Source organism: Jaculus jaculus, chromosome 12, assembly GCF_020740685.1.
Source record: "Jaculus jaculus isolate mJacJac1 chromosome 12, mJacJac1.mat.Y.cur, whole genome shotgun sequence".
NCBI lineage: Eukaryota > Metazoa > Chordata > Mammalia > Rodentia > Dipodidae > Jaculus > Jaculus jaculus.
Genome location: NC_059113.1, coordinates 17,934,144 through 17,956,763, shown reverse-complemented (window position 1 = coordinate 17,956,763; position 22,620 = coordinate 17,934,144). Strand labels below are relative to the sequence as shown.

Here is a 22,620-nt window from a genome sequence, read left to right as displayed (position 1 = left end):
CTGCCGCCCAGAAACCACCTGCTCAGTGTGATGTTCAGTGAATGCACATCTTAGGGCTGGAGGACCCTAAGATTGTATTTTGGAGTGGACCCCTCCACTGGAGTGGAGGGAGAGGACCCAAAGCTCTCCTCTCCAGAGGCCTTCAGTAACAGGGTCGCTGTGGGCCATTTGCGGTGCCGATGCGCCCCCCGGTGCCCCCCGCCGGGTGCTGCACTGCCCACCCCCTTCCTGCTTCCAGAAAACTCCTGGTGCATTCCCCAGCATTCTCTGGGCGTGAGTCACGCAGGTTTGCAGCCAGCCCCAAAGGGGGTGTACACGAGCCTGGCACTATAAATAGGACGCCTCCCTGTGCCTACCACCCCGCGTCGCCAGGAGGAGCGCACCGGAGCCCGCAGCGCTGATCGGTGAGATGTGTCTCCCATCTTCCCCACCGCGAGCAGAGCCGCACCGGGCGCGATGGGTGGGCAGGGGCAGCTGTCAGATTGGGAGAAACGAAGCAGTCGGAGGGGGGAACCCTGGGCCGGAGGTGGCTGGGTCCCCATCACCAGGTAGCTGACGGGGGTAGGCGGGGAAGGGGCGGACTTTCAGGGAGCTTGGCGCTGGCTGAGAAGTCGCCACGCTCATTAGCTCGGATCACGAGCGCAGGCTGTAAATCCGGCCGGGTGTAAAAATCCTCCTTGTGCACAAGTGATGAAACAGGCTTGGAGACCCGCGCGCATTGCAGGGGGCGCGGGTGGCGGCGGGACCGCAGCTCTCCCCCGTGACGGGGCGGATGGATGGGGCTCTCCGGATCGCCCCGCGGTTGCGCCTGGCAAGCATGAGTCATCGTATTTGCTCCTTTCTTCCAGTTCTAGGGAGAGTGCGTTGTCAATAAATACGATGTTGTGCATTCAAGTATGTGCTGCCTCCTAACGTGCACAAGGCAGGGCTTCATCCCCGACTTCCGATGTCACTTTCTCATTTTATAGCCATCTTGAGGCCTGCAGAGGGCTTAGAGGTTCCCCACTGCAACGTTAAACTGTCAGAGTTGGCACGAGCAATGAAACCTCTTGGCCTTCTAGAATTTCTCGACCCAATAAAACACAACAATTTTTTTTTTAAATGATGATAACATCTGTTTAAAAGGGAGAAATTAGCAATTTAAGACAGCGTACCGGGTGACCACGACAGTATATGCCCAACCTATGAGACTTGTAACCTGAGAAGGTTAGTCTGCGGAATATTGACAGTCACGGATGAAGGCCTTTAAAGGATATTTGAAGATGGGGCTGTAAAGGATTTGACTTTTTAAAAAATATTTTATTTATTTATTTGAGAGAGAGAGAGAGAGAGGAAGAGGCAGAGGCAGAGAGAAAGACAGAAAGGGCACACCAGGGCTCTCCAGCCACTGCAAATGAACTCCAAATGCATGCGCCTTCTTGGGCATCTGGCTTACATGGGTCCTGGGGAATCGAAGTGGGATCTTTAGGCTTCTCAGGCAAATGCCTTAACCACTAAGCCGGATTTGACTTGGAAAAAAAAAATGCATGGAATCGTGCCACAGGCAAGAGGCTACAGCATAACACTGGGCAAAGGAGGTCCTCCGCTTCTGGCTCAGTCCACTGGGGGCAGGTGGCAGCCAGGTGTGTGGGCCAGCTCCCAGGAGGTGAGGGGAGCGGGCCAGTCCAGGACTGCCACCGAGGCATGGGAGTGCTCTGCAGCTGTCCTTGGCCAGCAGCATCCAGGGCACCAGAAAGCCTGTAGGAAGAGCCTATCTTGGCCCAGAATTAGCCTTGGCATTAGCTGTAGGAAGCCGGGAGAGCTTTACAAAGAAGCCATAATTTCACTTAGGCAAAGCCAGAGTCAGGAGACTCCAGTGGCCTCTGTGATGGGTTCAGGCCCTCTGCCCTCCTCTCTAGGCATACCAGATAGATGCTGCCATGCCCGTGTTAGGTCCTTGGTTGGGTTTTAAAGCAGTCAGAATTTACTGCTGTTATGCAAGACTCTTGAGTTTACAGGATACAACGTCTCTCCAAGGTCCCGTCGCAGGTCCATTTTACAAATGAATCCGAGACTCAGAGATTTTAAGTCACTCAGTGTCCAGGAAAGAACACTTGAAAGGGAGGGTTGGGTTCTATCCTGAAGCTGTCACCTGCTTACACTCAGCCTTGGGAGTCACACCTGTCTCTGGGCTTTGGCATCCTTGTAGAAGTCGAGGGGAAGCAGGGCCCCTTTCGCAGCTTGGAGCCTGATGGTTCTCCAGACCCCCAGACTCAGCTCATCTTGACCTCCATCCCCCTTTATCCAGAGAACTGCCTTGGCTGACCTATCCCTGCTCTGCAGAGCCCAACAATGTCTTCTGGTCCAACTCATTTCCCAGCATCTTGAGTGATTTTCCCAGAAGCCTTTGTGCTTGGGGGCTTCTCCCCCTAGTGGTGATTCTTTGGCTCCATCTCTGGAGACAAAGTTTCTGTCACTGACTGTGGCAATTCAGGCCCCAGTGAGCAGCTGGAAACAAGCTTGTGAGACCAGAACCTTCTTGGTGGGCCCAAAATCTTGCGTGTTCAACCACCCACCCAGCATGGTGAAGGTGCCGTCTCTTCTCTTACACACATTCTTTGCTCTGTGTGTCTAATTACGTCTTGGCAGAGGCCCTCCTTTTTAATGATCTACCCACTAGGTCTAGATGGGCCTGCTGGCTGAGAGCTATTTCAGGAAGAGGGGGGACCCCCTCCCTATTCCTGCTATGGGAAATGGTTAAGCCCAGATAAGCAGTTCTGGGCAAGTGTTAGGGGTGCAGAGGGGGTGTTGTCTGTTTTATATAACCAGTCCAGCTTCTGGGAAAGGACCCATTGTGTAAGACTAGGACTGTGGCCCGCGTCCCCTGGCTTAGGGCAGCCGGCCCAGTAGTGGCAGGGGCACACCAGTGCAGGCTGAGAGGGAACAGACATGTGAAAGGAGTGTGACAGAGCCAATAGACACGTTCCTCTGAAAGGGCTTTTGTGGCTGCTCACTGTTAATCCCTGACTCTGCCCTTTCCCCCTCCCCGGCTCTGCCCTCTCTGCGGTTCTCCTTTCCTTACCCTGCTCCCAATCAATACCTCTGAGTGCACATGCAGCCCAGCCCAAGTCTCACCCAGGCATGGCAAGTGGATTTACTTTCTTGTGCCAACCAAAGGGGGATGGATGATACAGCCCCAGACTCTTGAAAAGCACACCAGGGCTCTGAGGGGAGTGTGGGGCTGTGATTGATTGGTAATGTCTGCCCTGGGTGCAGGCGCAGGCCCACTCAGACAGGACAGGAAAGCAGATGGTCGAGGGATCAAAGAGAGATATTTTCAATACTTGGCATGCTAGTTGCGTTCTGGGGACAAGGAGGTCTGGATGCAGGAAACTCACATGTTCTTCTGAGGCAGAGACAGCTTTGGTGACAGCTTGGATGGAAAGAAGGGGTCTGGTTTAGATACAGCCCGGCTCCTAGGACTCCAGGGGCCTTGAGTTCTCCATGTGGACCACTGCCTTCACTTTCTTTTGAAGGTTTCATTGACAGTTTTTTTTAAAATTTATTTTATATTTTTTATTTATTTGAGAGAGAGGGAGAGAAAAAGGAAGAGAGAGAGACAGAGAGATAGAGAGAGTGAGAGAGAGAATGGGCGTGCCAGGGCTTCTAGCCACTGCAAATGAACTCCAGATCCACGTGCCCCCTTGTGCATCTGGCTAACGTGGGTCCTGGGGAGTCGAACCTGGGTCCTTTGGCTTTGCAGGCAAGTGCCTTTAACCACTAAGCCATCTCTCCAGCCTGTCATTTACAGTTTTCATCTTGTCTCCTACGTTCCTCAAGGGTAAACTGAAGCCATGGTCAGCTGAGGGGACAGCTGAAGGCCATGTGTTCCCAAGTCCCAGGATGGACAACAGATGCTGCAGCAGGCTTGTGAGGAAATTTGCAGGAGGCCCGGGTGTTACCATGACATTCTGTTGTTCTCTTCAAACAGAGGCCCACTAGGATTTCAGAATGAAGACGCTGATCCTGTGCGTGGGGCTGCTGCTGACCTTGGAGCACGCGCGGGTCCTGGGAGATCGGGTGGTCTCCGACAATGAGCTCCAGGGCAAGTAGACCAAGCATGCTGTCCCTTGGGTGGAGGTCGTGGCACCCAGGGCAGGGCCACCCATCCAAACTTAGTCCCATGTCTTGAAGGCCGTTTCCATCTTGAGTCCTGGGTCTTTGAGTCTCTGAGCCCCAGCTCCTTGCTTAGGCTCTTGGTGGTCAGGTGACGTCTGGCCATTGGTCTACATGGCCCAAGCTCCTCTATCTGCTGTGTTTCATTCATACATTTCTTCCTTGTCCCTTCACCTGGTGTGTGTGTGCCTCCTTCCAAAGCTGTGTCATTTGAACCTTTGTGAGGCTCCCTTTTGTGATGTCCACAGCTCTTACCTCTATACCCTCACCTGTCCTCCTGGAAACCAGTTTCCACAGTCTTTGCTCACAAGGCAGGGAGGGGGAAGTATAGCTGTCCAGTGCCCACTCTTCCGTGGCCTTTCCAGAAACCATTCTCTCTCCTCCCCTCTCCTGCTCTCCCTTACCAACCTCCCGCTCTTAGCTGACCAGTTCCGTGGGGTCACCGTTAACAAACCAGATGTCTCAGTTTGGCCTGGGTGTGAGTCTGCCCTTTGCTCTAGCAGTAAACCCAGGGTTGCTCTCTTGATCTCATCACCCTGCTTCTCCCTGACCCCGGCTTTACTAAGATACAACTGAGGAGTACAATACAAGGCAGTGGGATGCACAACCCAGTGGTTTGGTGTTGATATGTGCCATGAAATGATCGCCACTGCTGTGTGCAATTAGCGTATCCATCACTTCACATAGTGACTCCTTATTTTAAATTCTTTAAAAAAATTAATATATTTATTTGACAGAGAGAGAGAGAGAATGGGTGCACCAGGGCCTCCAGCCACTGCAAACGAACTCCAGACATGTGTGCCCCCTTGTGCATCTAGCTAACGTGGGTCCTGGGGAATCGAACCAGGGTCCTTTGGCTTTGCAGGCTAAGGCCTTAACTGCTAAGCCATCCCTCCAGCCCTTATTGTTAATTCTTTTGTGGTATGAACTCTCAAAACAAACTTCAAGTGCCAAACATGGTGCTACTAAGTGTGGGTGCCATTTGCACCCCTCACCTCCAGGACTTACTCATCCTACCTAATTGAAGCTCTGCAGCCTTGACCCAACACTTTCTCTCCCCCATTCTCTTTCCTATTGGATGGTGATAGTGCTGGGGGTGGAAGATTAAACGTATGTGATGTGTGTGGGGTATGGCATTTAGCACAGGATAAGTACCAGGCAAGTGGTACTTCAGTGACATGATGTATCATTGCCTCGGTCACCTGGTGCTGTGCCGTGGTAACAGTCTCCATGGAGACTGGTGCTATTCATTCATCTTCTTGTCCCCGTCACCTGGCCCTGCATATTGGAACAAAGAAGTACCAGTGTTGGCCGAAACTAAATGCCAGAGAGATTTGCATCCAGATTAACAGATTTTTACCATAGATACATATATAATTTTCTGACTCAACATTTTAATAAATATTTACATTAATTGGTTGCTATTATATTTTGATGCATAAGGGTTTCCCATTGCATTTTTGTTTTCCTGTTTACAACTTCTCTGTCCTCCTGGTTCCCAGGTCGGGCTCCCTTTCTCATGCTTCTCCTGTGATTTGTGCTTGGGAGTCATAGGGTCGAGGCCACCAGGAGTCCTGTAATGGGACACAGGGACAAGGCAGGGGTCATATGGGATGGTACCAGGGTAGTGTTGGGGAAGGGGAAGGTTCCAGACTTGACAGCCCCTGAACAGCCTTTCTGACATTCCCACCAGCTCTGGGGCTGTCTCCTTAGCACCATTTCTTCCTCTCACCTCATGCTAACCTCCTTCTTTTCCCTTGCAGAAATGTCTAACCAGGGGAGTAAGTACATCAATAAGGAAATTCAGAATGCTGTCCAGGGGGTGAAACAGATAAAGACTCTTATAGAGAAAACAAATGCAGAGCGCAAGACCCTGCTCAACACCTTGGAGGAAGCCAAGAAGAAGAAAGAGGTGGGAAGGAGTGATGAGTACAGAGGGCCAGGTCTTCTCTGCTGGAAGGAAGGGAGGGTTCTTGCTGGGCAGGTGCCTTGCTGGGTTGCCATGGAGACTTGCAGTGTGGGTACTCCCGGGGCTGTCAGCTGATATTGGTCTGTACTGAGAAGAAGGGAAAATATATTTGCTTTTGAAAGCCTCAGGGAGTGAGATCTTGGATCTGGTTTTGTTCTAAGCCTGGCTCGGTGCCTGATGCCCAGATTCATTTCAATAGATTTTTCTAAACTTTGGCCATGTAACAGGCTCCAAATTAGGCTCAATAGGGGGTGGCAGGACTCAGGAGGGGAGATCACTCAACATCTGAGCTGTATTTTACCACTCTTATCTCTATGTTTTTCTAAAAAAAAAAACCCAAAATAATGGCTATATTCTAAACTGTTATTACTATTATTATTATTATTTTACTATTTTTATTTACTTATTTGGAAGAGAGTGTATGTATCAGCTAATCGGGGTTTCTAGACACTGCAAACCCACTCCAGATGTATGCCCCACTGTGTGCATCTGGCTTTATGTGGGTACTGGGGAATGGGCTTTGTAAGCAAGCACCTTTAACTGATAAGCCCCTTCCCGCCTCCCCAAACTGTGAATTTTTAACACAAAAATGCTTATTGCATTATTGTAGTCATTATGAAATCCTTGTAATCTATCCTTTGCAAATACAGTCATACCCTCTTTTAAGTTTTATTGTTGAGAGAGAGACGGAGAGAGGGAGAAAGAGAGAGAGAGAGAGAGAGAGAGAGAGAGAGAGAGAGAGAGAAAGAATGACTGGTTGTGCTAGGGCCTTTCAGCCACTATGAGCTAACTCTAGATGTGTGCTTCCCCTTGTGCGCATGTGTAATATTGCATGCTGGCATCACTTGTGTCTGGCTACATGGGACCTAGGGATTTGAACATGAGTTCTTAGGCTCTGCAGGCAAGCGCCTTAACCAGTAAGCCATCTCTCTTAACCACTTAACCCTCAGAGGCTCCCAGCAGATGCCTGCAAATATAGTCTGTAGATAATATGTTTTCATATATATGTATAATAAAGTTTAAGTTATACATTATGTAAGTAAAACATGAACAATAATATAGTAGAGCAATTAAACAGTATATTGCAATGAAAGTTATACAACTATGGTTTCTCTCTCTAATATTTGAATTCCTCATTGTCTTAGAATAATATTTTTAAGATGTAGTTGGCCATGGATAGCTGAGACCACAGATAAAAGAGGACTGCTGTACCACAGTTAATTAAACTTGTTATCTACTTTTGAGCATCTAGGTTAATTTTGATACATATATACATATATACCAGAATATATATATATACATACTACACACACATATATATTTCCATATATACTCACTGTAATTGCATATTAGATCTTTAGGCTTAAGATCTTTTTTCTTTATATCGAGACCTCCTTGGGACAATTATTGGGTCAGGGACATGTTAGTGAGCTGGACGGTTGACATGATTTTGGTTTTGGTCGCTTGCTGGTTTGCTGTGCGCACCAGAATTACAATAGAAAAGTGAGATGCAGGGAGCCTCTGGCCTGCTTTGGAATGAATTTTAACCAGTAGAGGTTGAGAATAGGAGACAAGTTACAAGGGAGAGGCAGATCCTTGGGTAGACACTATCAGAGAAGTTAAGTCAGAGAGATTAGGGAAGCCCCGGGGAACAGCTGGGCCTTGAAGTCAGGCAGGGAGAGCGCTCCAGGAAGGAGGAGGGAAAGCATGGGCTGGAGCAGAGGTGCAAATGTGCACAGCGCACAGACCATGGGGAGGCTTTACAGGGGCGGAGGACTTGGGAGGAGAGAAGCCGTGCTCTGTGTGGCTCAGCTGGCCTTGCGTCTCCCTGAAGGACGCCCTAGATGAGACCAGGGATTCTGAGATGAAGCTGAAGGCCTTCCCGGAAGTCTGCAACGAGACCATGATGGCTCTCTGGGAAGAGTGTAAGCCCTGCCTGAAGCAGACCTGCATGAAGTTCTACGCACGTGTGTGCAGAAGCGGCTCGGGCCTGGTTGGCCGCCAGGTGAGGGGGGGATCGGGGCATGCGGAGGGCCTGGTGGGGAAAGAGAAGCACGTGGCAGTTGCAATCGACTAGTGCTGCCTGGCTACGGTGCCCTCCCTGTGCCATTATTGATTGGTGATGTCTGACGTGAGAGCAGACATAAGCAATCACCACAAGTATGCCCATCACATATTTATTAACCATCTCTCAGAGGACCTTTATCCAGCATGAATTAGCCGGATAACACTACAAATGGCCTCATGGTACGGCAGAACCCTGCACCTACTGACGCAGAAGGAATGAAGAATTTTTAGCATATTAAGACTGATTCTTTGCTTACTTGTGGGCTTTACTTGATTGGTCCTCAGGAAAGCTTGCTGTTCCATGAAGGCTGAACAGCTAACTAGGCGAGTGGTGACTTCAGTGGCTAAAGATGCCAGAGAACTCACCGGAAGGGGTGGGATTTGAAAATCTCATGGCCTTTGAGGTTTACCTAAGTCTTCAAAGTCCCATTTGGCGTGGAGGAAGATGCAGGAGCACACTCCTGACAGATGGGTGATCTGGGATGTAGCCCAGCAGGATACTCTGCTGCAAGAGGGTTGGGGGGCTGGCTCCCCTGGACCTCACGCAGACAGGAGGCCACCATCTGGATGGGCGCCTCTTGACCAGGCTTTTGTGCGTCCCAGCTGGAGGAATTCCTGAACCAGAGCTCGCCCTTCTACTTCTGGATGAATGGGGACCGCATCGACTCCCTGCTGGAGAGTGACCGGCAACAGAGTCACGTGCTGGACGCCATGCAAGACAGATTCACCCGGGCGTCCAGCATCATGGACGCCCTGTTCCAGGACCGGTTCTTCACCCATGAGCCCCAGGACACCCACTACCTCTCTTCCTTTGGTTTTCCTTACCGGAGGCATCACTTCCTCTATCCCAAGTCCCGCTTGGTCCGTAGCCTCATGCCTCTCTCTCACTTCGGTCCGCCAAGCTTCCATGACATGTTCCAGCCTTTCTTCGATATGATCCATCAGGCTCAGCAGGCCATGGACGCCCCATTTCACAGCCCGGCCTTCCAGTTCCCGAACCTGGATTCCATCAGAGGTCAGAAAGAGGGTATTTTCTCTTTTCTTGTCCCATGAAGGGATGGGAATCTGTCAGGTGCTAGGACTATGCTGGCTCAGAATGTGCCATTGCCATGTTCCTGGCAACCCTGCGAGGGTAATTGTCTCCCATTTGAAGAGGAAAGGAGCCAGGGCAGGAGTAAAGGAATGTGTCCAAGGTTTTGCAAGTGACATGAGATCAGGGCAGTCTAGTTCTGCAGAGCGTGGAGCCTGCATGTTTTGCAGGTAACCTAGGGTTTGGTGTAACCTGAGTGCTCCTCCCGCAGGATCAGAGCCCCATTCCCGTGGGAAATCATAGGGGTTAGGCAGCAAACCGTAGCACAGCCTGTGTCTGAACTTAAGGAAGGGTGACCTTAGGTCATGGCTGTGGTCCTAGGGTGTGGTTCAAGATGGTTGTCAATGTGCATTTTTTTTTTTCCCCAAGGTAAGTACTCACTGTAGCTCAGGCTGACCTGGAGTTCACTATGTAGTCTCAGGCTGTCCTCGAACTGACAGCGATCCTCCTACCCTGGCCTTCCAAATGCTGAGATTAAAGGTGTGTGACACCATGCCCAGTTCAATGTGCAATTTTTGAAAGAAGGAAATGCCACATGGACTTGAGAAGCCAGTTGTATTTGAGGAGCGGTTTTCTTCATTAACGCTTTGCTTCCTAACACCATGTCCTGTGTGGTGTGGGTTTCCTGGTGCCAGGGTTTCTCTTTGTATTGGAAATATAGGAGGGCCTCCCGTGGTCTAGGGGAGCTCTGTGGTGTCAGGAAGCTCTAAGGAGGATGTGCCCCTGCCTTGCAGGACTTTCTGACCAGCTCGATAAAGAGCCATGAGCCAAGGAGAATATAAACCCAAATGGATTATGACTGTGAAGGGCACACAGCTGAGGGCATGTGGCAGGAGAGGCCTTGTCAGATGGACATAGGAGCGGAGGCTATGTCCACAGGGAGCCCCGCATCTGAAAGTAAACAATCAAGTTGCAGTCTGCCCGGACCGCAGGGCTGAGCAGAAGTGTGGAAGGGTTCTGTGCGATTTGCGGTGCTCACTTCTGAATCGCTCAGCCTGCCTCTCTCTCTCCTCACACATCTCCAGAAGATGACAATGACCGCACCGTGTGTAAGGAGATCCGCCACAACTCCACCGGGTGCCTGAGAATGAAGAACCAGTGTGACAAGTGCCAGGAGATCTTGTCTGTGGGTGAGTTGGGGGACCAGTCTTCAAACTACCCTTATGGTCATCTGTGTCCCTATGTCCCCATTGCCTTACCAGCACTGCCTTTATTCAGAGTCCAGCTCTGTGCCTCTGAGCTGTGGTCCCCAAGCGGGGTCTCACCCTGGCTCATCCTGGAGTCCTCAACTTAGATTTTGGTGTCAGGGGATAGACCTCAGTGCATCATAGGCTGATGCTCTGTCACTACTGAGCTATACCCCTGGTACCGACAATCAAGCTCAGATGCAGGTTGTTCCTGAGCTAAGAGACCATCTAAACTACCCACCATCCTGCTGACCCATGGTAAACAGGCGAGCTGTGGTCGGTGCCACCAGGGTATTTGGGTACAGTACTCTCCTTTGATTTTCCCAGCTACTCTTGTCCTTGGTGCTGGGCACAATAGGTGTGCTCACACTCCTTCACTGCGGATTATGAAATTTTAGACTGCATGTATCTTGTTTAGCTAGCCCTCCCCACGTGCCAGGTACCTTTACAGCCTTTTTCTCATTTCTTCAGCATGACCTTATGAGTTAGGTGTAGTTCATATCTCATCTGTTTTAACATGTAGTTTTATTTATTTATCTGAGAGAGAGAGAGAGGGTGGGGGGGGGGGAGATGGGCACACCAGACCTCTAGCCACTACAAATGAACTCCCTTGTGTATCTGGCTTACATGAGTCCTGGGGAATCAAACCGTGGTCCTTAGGCTTCACAGGCAAATGCCTTAACCACTAAGCCATTTCCCCAGCCCTCATGTCCCATCTTGCAGAGGAAAAGGCTAGGTGGCTTATTTAAGATGACAAGACTCCTCATGTGGGCAAGCTGGGCTTTGAGCTATGTTCTTTGACAGCACTCTGGGGTGTCCCCCGGGGAGCCCTGTGCTTCATCAGTGTGGCAGCTGTACTTAGTGTTTTGGCAGAATTCCTTAAGCAAAAGAAATATTTCCCTCCAAGTGGTGCCCATGCAAGCCTCGGTTACATAGTGAGACCCTGTCTTATCAACGATAACAGTAACAGTAACAAAATAGTCATTCTCATTCTTTTCTGTTGGTTAAATCCCCTCTCCTTTGAGGGGCCAGGGAGATAGCTCAGTTGGCAGAGTGCTTGTCTAGCATGCCAAAAGACCTGGGTTCACTCCCCAGCACTGTGTGAAACTGGATATGGCTGAACATAACTGTGTTCACAGTACTGGGAAGGTAGATGCGTGAGGAGCTGGAATTCAGAGTTTTCCTCGGCTATGTAGTCAGCCTGAGACACATGAGACTCTGTATCAAAAAAAAAAAAAAAAAAAAATTCCCCCTGCACAGCTAGGAAAGTTCTTATTTATTTACTTCTTTATGAGAGACAGAGAGAGAATGAATGGGCCTCTAGCCACACTGTAAATAAACAAATTCCAGACACACACACTACCTTGTGCATCTGGCTTTATGTGGATAGTGGGGAATCAAAACCAGGGTCCTTAGGCTTTGCAGCCACGCGCCTTAACCGTTGAGCCATCTCTCTAGACCCTAGAAAGGCTTTTGGACTAGCTCCTGATAGATAGCAGTCCTTGCTCAGAAAGAGTTAACCTCCCTCCCTGTAGATAGCTTATCGATCTGCGACTTTGTTCTTACTTAACCCACTGGGTTAGTGTTTTAAGAGTTTGGTTAAATATTGTCAGCATCACTCTGTGATTTTCAAAACCGGTACACAATAAATATTAGTATCTTCAGAAGCTGTGATATAAACTTCTAGTGGAGCACCTAACCATGCCTGTTGGCTTTCATCATAAAAATCTCACAGAATACCCTAAGTGACAGGGTGGCTGTGGACTTAGTGCCTGTGACTTAAGACTTGCAACTGCATGTGCAGCCTCTGCCTAGGACGTCTAGCCTGGGACGTCTCAATATCAGAGCTGCTAGTGGCAGAGTAGGGGTGGACCGATGTCCTGCGCATTGTGATCAGCTGAAGCGACATCTCTGGCCTCCAACCACCAGATGCCAAGAGTGACCCTCCTTCCACTGCAACAAGCAAAAATGTCCTCAGAACTTTCCATATGTTCCCTAGGGGTCAGTAGTGTCCCAGGTTGAAAAACTATTCTAGATTGCACTCCCAATGAAGGGTGGGAGTGCCCACAACCTTTTGACATTGCTGCGTGACATCATCTGAACTGTTCTTGCTTGAGAACTGTCGTCAAGTTTGCATTGCTGGCAGAAATCGCATGACCAAGAGCAGCTTTTGAGAAAAAAAAGGGTTTATTTTGGCTTACAGACTCTATGGGAAGCTTCATCATGGCAGGGGGAAAAGATGGCAAGAGCAGAGGGTGGACATCACCCCCTGGCCAACATAAGGTGGACAACAGGAACAGGAGAGTGTGCCAAACATTGGCAAGGGAACACTGGCTGTAACGCCCAGAAGCCCGCTCCCAGCAATGCACGGCCTCCAGGAGGTGCTAAGTCCTAAATCTTCACCAGCTAGGAACCTTGCATTCAGAACCTGAATCAAGCCACCATAGGAACCATGCCACCTCATAATGTTTTAGTAACTTTACAGTTTTGTACTGGGCCACATTTGTAACCACCCAGGGTTGAGTGGGGCCTGCGTGGGCCACAGACTGGACACCTTTGGGCCCTAGAGGATTTTCCTTAGTTTTGGTTACTTCCTGGTAAGAGTATTAAAGACATCCATCACAGATTTTTCTTCTTACCTGGCTTCATATCACTAAGCCTGTTTCTTGTCCCATATGACATTTTATCATATATATATATATATATTTATGTATTTATATATTTATATATATTTATGTATTTATATATTTATATAATATATATATATATATATTTTTTTTTTTTTTGCAGTCACCTCCCGAGGCTGATAAAACTCTCCTTTCCCTTGACTGACTTAATCTTGATATGGACCCTCCTAGATATTTAAAAAATAATTTAGGGGAAGAACAATGTGGAGTTTGAGCTGGAGTGTAGCTCAGCTGGTAGAGGTTTTGCTTGTCACGCACAATACTCTGGGTTTGATCCGCAGCCTGGCATAAATGTGGACATGGTGGCTCATGCCTGCAATGCTAGCATACTGGAGGTAGAGGCAGAAGACCTTCAGCAAATAATGAATCTGAAGCCAGCCTGGGCTACATGAAACCCTGTCTCAAAATGAAATGTAATAGAATAAAATGAGAAAATGGATTCTCTCCACCTCTTATACCTCTGCAGTGCATTCCAGAGTCAGGAGGAATGATTCCATTTTTCCCACTTTCCTCACGAATGTGAGTCATGGCCAGCGTGGGCAGCATGGGTGTGCAGGACAGGCAAAGACCAATCCCCAGCCACCACGAAGCTGTGCCTTGTGGCCTAGGGCCTTGGCCAGATCTTCTGCTGAGGTTCTCAGGATCAGAATTGCTGACCCTGCAAGTACACTCTGAAGACAAGCTTGCAAAATGTTCCACAGTCAGGCCACAGTAGGAGGAGCCCGAGTTTAGGAGACTGGTTTCTTGTATGGATTTAGGCAAGTTTCATCTGGGCACCTGTTTAATTAATAAGATCGAAGTACTGGTGCTGGTTAAAACCAAGCACGCTGTTAGAGACAAGAGGCATCCAGAGCACCTGACGTGTGTCTGGCACACAGTAGGCAGCACATCAGTGAGTACTGGTCCTCTCTGGGTAGTGTCTGGTACACAGTGGGTGCCACACAAGTGAGTGATGCTACCCCTGCCCAGAAAGGAATTCCTGGGAGGAGCTAAGACACTAAGAGGAGCTTCAGGTCTGAGGGCTGGGGACACGGAGCATTTGTCATCAGTGGTCCTCAAAGTGTGGTCAATGAGCCAGTCGCCAAGGACATTCTGGTCTGGTGCCCATAGATCAGTCAGTCATGTTCTTCACACACAGTTTGCTGCAGCCTATATATATATATACCCACCAACTCTAGGGGGCCCACAGTGTGTTCTGGAGGTGATGTGCGCCTCCTCGGGGGTGCAGTGGGACAAAGGGATCACACAGGGCTACTTAGGCTTTTGACTTGGTTCTTTGATTTATTTATTGATTTTTAATTTTAGAGAGATAGTGATACATATATATGTATATATACATACAATATAGAATTGAATATAATATGTAATATATATAATATAATATATATACATATAATGTATAATTATATATAATATAATATATATACTTTTTCCAAAGCAAGACTTCCCAGATAAAGGAAGCGGTGGTTCGAGTCACATTCTGGGGTGTGTGTGTGTGTAGGGGGGGGAATCTATTGTTGGCTACCATGGTTGTTGGTAGTGGACCTCCAGCTAGGGTAGCGCTGTCTCAGGTTCTGGCCATGGGGTCTGCTTTGCAACGCCTTCTTGTCTTGTCACACCTGGCCCTTCTGTGCCTTCCTTCTCCGGGCAGACTGCTCGGCCAACAACCCGGCTCAGGTCCAGCTGCGGCGGGAGCTCAACGACTCCCTGCAGATGGCAGAGAAGCTGACGCAGCAGTACAACGAGCTCCTTCAGTCCTTCCAGAGGAAGATGCTCAACACCTCCTCCCTGCTGGAGCAGCTCAACGAGCAGTTCAGCTGGGTGTCACAGCTCGCTAACCTCACGCAGGGCGAGGACGACTACTATCTTCGGGTGTCCACGGTGAGCTGGGTCCCAGGCACCCACCAACTCTAGGGGGCCCACAGTGTGTTCTGGAGGTGATGTGCGCCTCCTTGGGGGTGCAGTGGGACAAAGGGATCGCACAGGGCTACTTAGGCTTTTGACTTGGTTCTTTGATTTGTTCATTGATTTTAATTTTAGAGAGATAGTGAGAGGAGAGAGAGAGAGAATTGGTGCACCAGGAACCTAAGTCATTGAACGCCAGACTTGCGCCACCTAGTGGGCTTGCGCGACCTTGCACTTGCCTCACCTTTGTGCACCTGGCTTATGTGGGGTTTGGAGAGTCAAACCTGGGTCCTGAGGCTTCACAGGCCAGCGCCTTAATCGCTCATCCATCTCTCCAGCCCTTGACTTGGCTCTTATCATCTGGCAGGAGGTATGAAAATCATTTGCACGTCACAGCATAGACACTTCACCAACTAGCCAGCTCGTTTGCATAGCCTCACGTCTCAGATGAAGGAAGCCAGAGGTTCCTCAGCTTGCCCAAGAATGGGGATTTTTCAGACAATTCCCCTGGGTCATTGTCCCACCTGCCTGGCTGCAGGGGCTGGCCCCTTTCTCAAAGCAGACTTGCTGCCTTGTGCCACACAGAATGCTCCATGACTTCATGCATTGTCATCTGCCCAGGAGAACATTTTTTCTAGCGCTTGGAGTCATCCTCCCTGTTTTCTAGATTCCTTTAAACCACAGCCAACAGTTGTACAAAGAAAACATCTGGGCCAGTTGTGGTGGTATATGTCTGCCATCCCAATGCTTAAGAAGCTGAGGTAGGAGGATGGCGAGTTTGAGGCCAGCCTAGGCTACAAATTAAAAAAAAATAAAACAGCCTGGGCTGCAAAGTGAGACCCTGACTCAAAAAAAAAAAAAAATATATATATATATATATATATATATATATATATATATATCAACAATGGGGCCAGAGTGCTTGACGGCTTAGTGGCTAAGGCACCTGCCTGCGAAGCTGAAAGACCCAGGCTTGGTTCCCCAGAATCCACGTTAAGCCAGATGCACATGGTGGTGCACATGTCAGGAATTCATTTGCAGTAGCTGGAGGACCTCATATGCCCGTTTTCTCTTCCTCTCTCTTCCTCTTTCTCTGTCTCTCTCAAAAATAAATAAATAAATAAAAATATAAATAAATAAATAAAAATCGCCAACAACAAAAGGGAAAAAAACAAAACCCTGGGGACTGGGGATAGTGCCGTTGGTAAAATGCTTGCTGTGCATGTGTGAGGACCTGAATTTGATGCCCGGGACCCACATATTAAAAAAAAAAAGCTGGGCACAGTGCGTATGCTTACAATCCCAGTCCTGAGGAGGTACATACAGGTGGATCACTGGGGCTTGCTGGCCAACCAATTGGTGAACTCCAAGCCAATGAGCAACCTTGTTTCAAAAAAAAAAAAAGGTGGACGGTGTCCCTGGCAGAATGACCCCCAAGGTTGTCCTCTGGCCTCCCTATGCACACGCATATACATGCCTGCACACTCATGCACATGTGCATTTGCACATACATGGACATGCATGCACACATACAAAAAAAAGAAAATGTTTTGAAATCATGTTTGCTTTCTGAGCTGGCCATTTGTAAGTGGAATTTGTGTCTCCAAATGCCTGTGAATTGGAATTTTTTTTGCCGAGCTACCTAGATGTCTAGATCAGTAGCGAGCAACAATTCGGCTGTGAGGAGTTTCTTGAAGGATGGAGAGAAGTTCCAAATGCCCTTGCTTTCCCATCACTTCCTTCGTTCTGCCTAGGTGACGACCCATTCTTCGGACTCAGACACCCCCTCCCGGGTCACTGAGGTGGTCGTGAAGCTCTTTGACTCCGACCCCATCACAGTGGTCCTCCCAGAGGAATTCTCCAAGGACAATCCTGCATTCATGGACATAGTGGCAGAGAAAGCCCTTCAGGAATACCGCAGGAAGAACCGGTGAGCAGGCAGCCTTTGGGTGACCCCCCCCCCCCAGTCCCCCAGCCCCAATCCCGCAAGTCTCCAGAAGCCCATCCAAGGGACAACGTGGAGCCTGGACAGACAAGATTGCCATTCCCGTGGCTAGAACCCAAGGATGAGCTAAAGTTAGGCAAGCCCCAGGAAATTTATTGGGGAATGTTTCTCCTCGGTGTCAAGAGCGTGGGGGATTGGTGGCTGGCTTGCGGGAAATATTGGTTCCTCTCTCCACTGCTCCCCTTTTTCTTTCAGAGTGGAATGAGACATGAGCATTACTTTTCCATATGCGGGGGGGCCTTGGAGTGTGACTCGCCAGCTCCTCGAGATAGCCACAGCCCCCAGAGAGCTCCGCACGTCCTCCGGTCCCACCCCCACTGGCCTCTCCTCCCTCTGGAGTCTGCGCTCTAACGCCTGCATTCGCTGCCCTTGAGAAGAACTGCTTTCTTGTGCAACTAATTCAATAAATCTGGCTTGTGATCTGTGTACTGTCTTCGTGCGTGGCTTTCCTGCCACCTGCCTGCGTGCATTCATTTCGTATGAAGAAGGAAACAAATAAAAACTGAGATAGCATAGGGATCACATTTGACAACAGCTGACCAACTTTGAGAATTCCTGGCTTTTAGGGGGATTAAGTGTTCCAACAAGCCACTGAGGTAAATCATTTTTTAAAATATTTATTTATGAGAGAGAGAAAAGAGGCGTGTGTGTGTGTGTGTGTGTGTGTGTGTGTGTGTAAAGAGAACCTTTAGCCATTGCAAACAAACTCCAGGAATATGCACCACCTTGTGCATCTGGCTTCATGTGGGTACTTGAGACTTGAACCCAGGTCCTTTGCAGGCACCTTAACCACAGAGCCATCCCTTGAGGTAAATTTTTATTATTATTATTTATTTACTTGAGAGTGACAGAGAGAGAAAGAGGCAGATAGAGGGAGAGAGAATGGGCACGCCAGGGCTTCCAGCCACTGCAAACGAACTCCAGATGCGTGCGCCCCCTTGTGCATCTGGCTAATGTGGGTCCTGGGGAGTCGAGCCTCGAACCGGGGTCCTTAGGCTTCACAGGCAAGCGCTTAACCACTAAGCCATCTACCCAGTCCAGGTAAATTCTTAACATGTGAGTCCTTTCCTTCCCATCCGAACACTGTTCACGTGTTCTGGCAAGGGCAAGAGTAATCTCTGGAAGCAATACATTGAAAACTGGGGCAGAGCGGGGGTGATAACTGGGCACATGGGCACGATAATTGATGGCTTCCTTATGGAAACTAGTTGGCAGAAGACCAAATGAGACATTTCTTTTCCACTGTAACAACGTGGGATCTTGGGGCTCCTTCTAGGCCATACAATTATCTTCCCACTGTACTTCCAGACCATATTTTTGGGTTTTAGTACCAGCCTTATTTGCTATTAACTAGACACAAAATAATCTTGTCTTTCCGGGACTACACACGTTTATTTCTCTGCTCAGGTGTTTCCACATTAATCCCTGTTCTGAAATGCAGCCGAGCTGCAGTTCCTAATGCTGCCAGTAGGTGACGCCAACTACCCATTGTACAGTTCTCCACGGACTTCAGGTCAAGCTTGTCTTTTGTTAATGTTCTCTAATTATAGAATTCTGTCCATCAAAAGTACTGCAAATGGAAAACAAACACCACCTGGCTACACGCCAGGTTTGTATCATAGTCCACGTGTGCCTCCACGGCTGAGAACATTCTTGGGTCTGTTTTGAGGCACCAGTTCGTGAACTATCCATGCAACACATCTACAATACAAGTCAAGTGTCAGTTTGCGTCTAAAGTTAGGCTTTTGGAATTTCTATAAAGCAACGTCAGGGAAAACTCAGTACATTTCTCCTAATTTTATGCACTAATTAGGGCTGTGAGGTCAGGGGATTTGTTTACATACTCCATTAATGTCATTTAGTACGTTTGAGGTGTTTTTTTTGTTGTTGTTTGTTTTTTTTCTCATTTCCGTCATTGTGCTGCTAGATTCCAAGAGTCATTTACATCCATTTGAGAGTTCTTCATGAACCCACTTTAAAAGTTCCCCACATGGCTGACCCCACTGCTGACTCTAGGGTTCCCTGGAGCCCCTTCTCTCCATCCTCTTCCCTCTGCCCCAGGGCACAGTGGCCTAGGTTTGCGGGCCACTGGGTGCCTCTCCACCCATAACAGAAGTTCTAACTTGAGGAACTGGAAGGATTTGGGCAGGACACCAAGGTGGCTGGGGATATAGCTTGGTTGGCAGAGCGCTTGCCTGACATGCACAAGACGCTAGGTTCACTCCCCAGTATCAAAAAAAAAAAAAAAAAAAAAAAAAAATCACAGGGTTTTCTGGAGATATGATCAATGTGACAGATCCCCAGTGAGCTAGAACACAGGGTTTCCCATCTCACTCCACAACAAGCTGGCTATTCACAGTTAAGCACCAGGCTAAGATTTCGAGAGACCACGGTGTGTGATGTAGTTGTAAAAATGACAGGCTCCGCTTGTAGTCCCACGGCCAGATTCCGAGTTCAAGCAGACCAGGGCTCCCGGTCCCGTGTCCAGCATAGACCCAGCCTTGTCAGGTATTTTCCATCCTCAATAAAGGAGCTTGGTCAATCCAGGGCTAGATAACACAGCCCAGGGGATGATTCAAAAATGCCCCAGGTGGTCAGAGTTCAGTCACGGAACCAGCGATCACTAAACCCGCCAGTGTGGCAGCAAATGCCAGGCCACGTGGATCACACGTACACACACACACACACACACACGTACACACAGGGCTCGTACTGAGCTGTTTGCCATTGCGCCGCTGAAACAACGATCCGGCTTAACCTCTGCTGGTCATATCCCCCGTGGACTACGCCGTTGTTCCATGGCGCCTGGCAGAGTTTGTTCATCTCCTCCTGCTCCAGGGTCACTCTCTGAAGGTCCAACAGCAGCTCTGACCCATTCTGGTCCACCAGATGTAGGGCGCAGGCTTGGCAAGGAGAAAGAGAGAAGCGAGGCACCACGGTCTGCCTGTCTGCTGCCATTATTTATTACCGACAGCACCCAGGGGAAATAGGCCGTGACCAGTGTCTGGGTGCTCACTCCAGTCAAAGCTAGTCCTCGGGCTGGAGAGATGGCTTGGCAGTTAAGGTGCTTGCCTGTAAAACCTAAGGTCTCATGTTCAACTCTCCAGGTCCCATGTAAGCCAGGCACACGTGATGCAAGTGTGAAAGGGCTGCACATGTGCACAAGGGGGCGCATGCGTCTAGAGTTCCATTGCGGTGGCTGGAGGCCCTGGCCTGCCCATATTCCATCTCTCTTTCTCAAACATACGTTAAAAAAAAAAGAGGCCAGTCTATATCCCCAGCTATATCTCCAGCCACCTTGGTGTCCTGCCTAAATCCTTCCAGTTCCTCAAGTTAGAACTTCTGTTATGGGTGGAGAGGCACCCAGTGACCCGCAAACCTAGGCCACTGTGCCCTGGGGCAGAGGGAAGAGGATGGAGAGAAGGGGCTCCAGGGAACCCTAGAGTCAGCAGTGGGGTCAGCCACGTGAGGAGCTTTTTAAAACAAAAAGAAAGCTAGCACCTAACCCTAAGGTGCATGACATGAGATGGGGTGGATCCCCAACCAACTTCAGCTTCCTTCTCAAAGACCTGAAGTTCCAATACCACATCATATTCTCCCTTTGTGCTATGTAGCACCCTGTTATCTGAAGTAGAGTATAAAGGTCTTCATTTTATTGAGGTTCAAAAGCACAGAATATAAAACTTACCATCAGTTTTATTTAAAGATTTTATTTTCATTTATTTATTTAATAAAGAGAGAGAGAGAGAGAGAGAGAGAGAGGAGAGAGGGAGAATGGGCACACCAGGGCCTCTATGAACTCCAGATACATGGGCCATCATGTGCATCTGGCTTATGTGGGACCTGGAGAATTGAACCTGGGTACTTAGGCTTCATAAGCATGTGCCTTAACCGCTAAGCCATCTCTCCAGCCCCACCATCAGCTCTTTTTGTGTGTGTGTGTGTGTGTGTGTGTGTGTGTGTGTGTGTGTGTGTGATGTGGTGTGTGTGGTATATTCACCCTATGCACTCAGCTCACCTGAGGTAAGGTGTGACTGGCCTGCAGTGGCTGGAGGGGAACATGGGGTGTCCCATTCTACCTCTCGTCCTCCAGCTCTTACTTGAACCAGGATCTCTTGCTGATCCTGAAGCTTGTCTTCATTGTTCTTGAGCCTTGTGATTCTCTGTTCTGCACTCCACTGGGGGACTGGAGTTACATGCATGATCACACCCAGCTGCTTATGTATGTCCTGGGGGGTCAACCTTGAGTGATTCTTTTCAGGCCCTCAGGCCTGTACAGAAAGTGCTTTTGACCACTGAACCATCTCTCCATCCCCCACCTTTTAGCTATTTTAATATGCACGGCTCCATGACCTAAAGGTCTTGCTATACACACACTACCATGCAAGCCCACAACATGTCCATCTTTCCCAGAGTCCTCTTGCAGCTCACGGGAACCCCTGTTCTGTTTTATCTGTGGATGTGACTTCTCTAGACACATCACTGAAATGGAATCATGCAGATGCATCACTGCGGTGCGGTACCTTGGCGGCTTATCCATGTTATACACACGTCAGAATTTCCTTCCCTTTAAGACGCCGCACTATGTCACTGCATGCTTAGACCAGGCTTCGTTCACCCACTCCCCCGTCCGTGGGTACAATGACTTCTGGGATGGACACTGCCAGGAATGTGGAGGAACCTCTACAAGGCTCGATTTTCCTTCCTTTGGGGCTCATGCCATTCTCCATAGCATCTGTACTGTTTTGTCTTCCCACCAGCAGAGCACAAGGTTCCATCCAGTCTCCCCACATCCTCACCACCACACAGGCCCTGTTTCGAATAATTCTGTCATTGTTAACATTGATCCCAACAGGGCCAAGTGGCATACCTTCATGGCTTAGCTTGCCATTCCCTAATAAGTAGTGATGCTGGGTATCTTCTCATGGGTTTATTGTAAAGTCAGCTGTGTAGCTTAGAGAAATGTCTGTCAAAGTCCTTTGTCCCTTTGTTGATCTGATTTTTCTGTCTGTTAGTGTTGCAATCAGGTTCGCATTGCTGGCAGAAAACCCCTGACTAAGAGCAGCTCGTGTGTGTGTGGGGTGTGTGTGTGTATTTTGTCTTACAGACTCAAGGGGAAGCTCCATGATGGCAGGGGAAAATAATGGCATGAGCAGAGGGTGGACATCACCTCCTTGCCAATATCAGATGGCCAACAGCAAAAGGAGAGTGTGCCAGACACTGGCAAGGGGACACTGGCTATAACACCCACAAACCCGCACCCAGTACACTGCCTCCAGGAGGTGTTAATTCCCAAATCCCCATCAGCTGGGAACCTAACGTTCAGAATACATAAGTTTATGGGGGACACCTGAATCAAACCACCACAGTTAGTAAAGTATGAGAGTCCTCTACATAGTTTTGCATACTTATCTCCTATGAGACCCAGAATTAAAATATAAATGTGTCAAGAAAAGAGAAAATATCTTCAGGCTCCGTGTGTGTGTGTGTGTGTGTGTGTGTGTGTGTGTACTGTGGATGGTGTGGTGTTGGTAGAGACGTGTGTGCACTTTGTA

The 22,620-nt window shown here is 48.9% G+C and overlaps 1 protein-coding gene across 2 annotated transcripts; it reads left to right on the top strand.

Moving 5' to 3' along the window:
- Positions 1 to 247: 247 nt before the first annotated feature.
- On the top strand, positions 248 to 17,491 carry Clu (clusterin). Of its 2 annotated transcripts, XM_045131896.1 has the most exons (9): positions 248 to 404; positions 3,971 to 4,084; positions 5,919 to 6,067; positions 7,959 to 8,129; positions 8,795 to 9,206; positions 10,307 to 10,411; positions 14,807 to 15,036; positions 16,815 to 16,990; positions 17,261 to 17,491. In XM_045131896.1, exons 2-9 carry the CDS (start codon positions 3,991 to 3,993, stop codon positions 17,268 to 17,270), a joined length of 1,347 nt encoding a protein of 448 aa, XP_044987831.1. In that variant the 5' UTR covers positions 248 to 404; positions 3,971 to 3,990; the 3' UTR covers positions 17,271 to 17,491. The 2 variants fall into 2 exon arrangements, with proteins under 2 accessions (XP_044987831.1, XP_004665898.2); XM_004665841.2 differs by lacking the exon at positions 17,261 to 17,491 and having other exon boundaries at positions 16,815 to 16,994.
- The last annotated feature ends 5,129 nt before the right edge of the window (positions 17,492 to 22,620 follow it).

Bases quoted from the DNA above. Each gene is read 5' to 3' on its own strand.
- Clu (XM_045131896.1), top strand. From the start codon at position 3,991: ATGAAGACGCTGATCCTGTGCGTGGGGCTGCTGCTGACCTTGGAGCAC. The intron at 4,085-5,918 runs GCAAGTAGACCA...TTTCCCTTGCAG, and splicing joins CTCCGACAATGAGCTCCAGG to AAATGTCTAACCAGGGGAGT. The intron at 10,412-14,806 runs GTGAGTTGGGGG...TTCTCCGGGCAG, and splicing joins CCAGGAGATCTTGTCTGTGG to ACTGCTCGGCCAACAACCCG.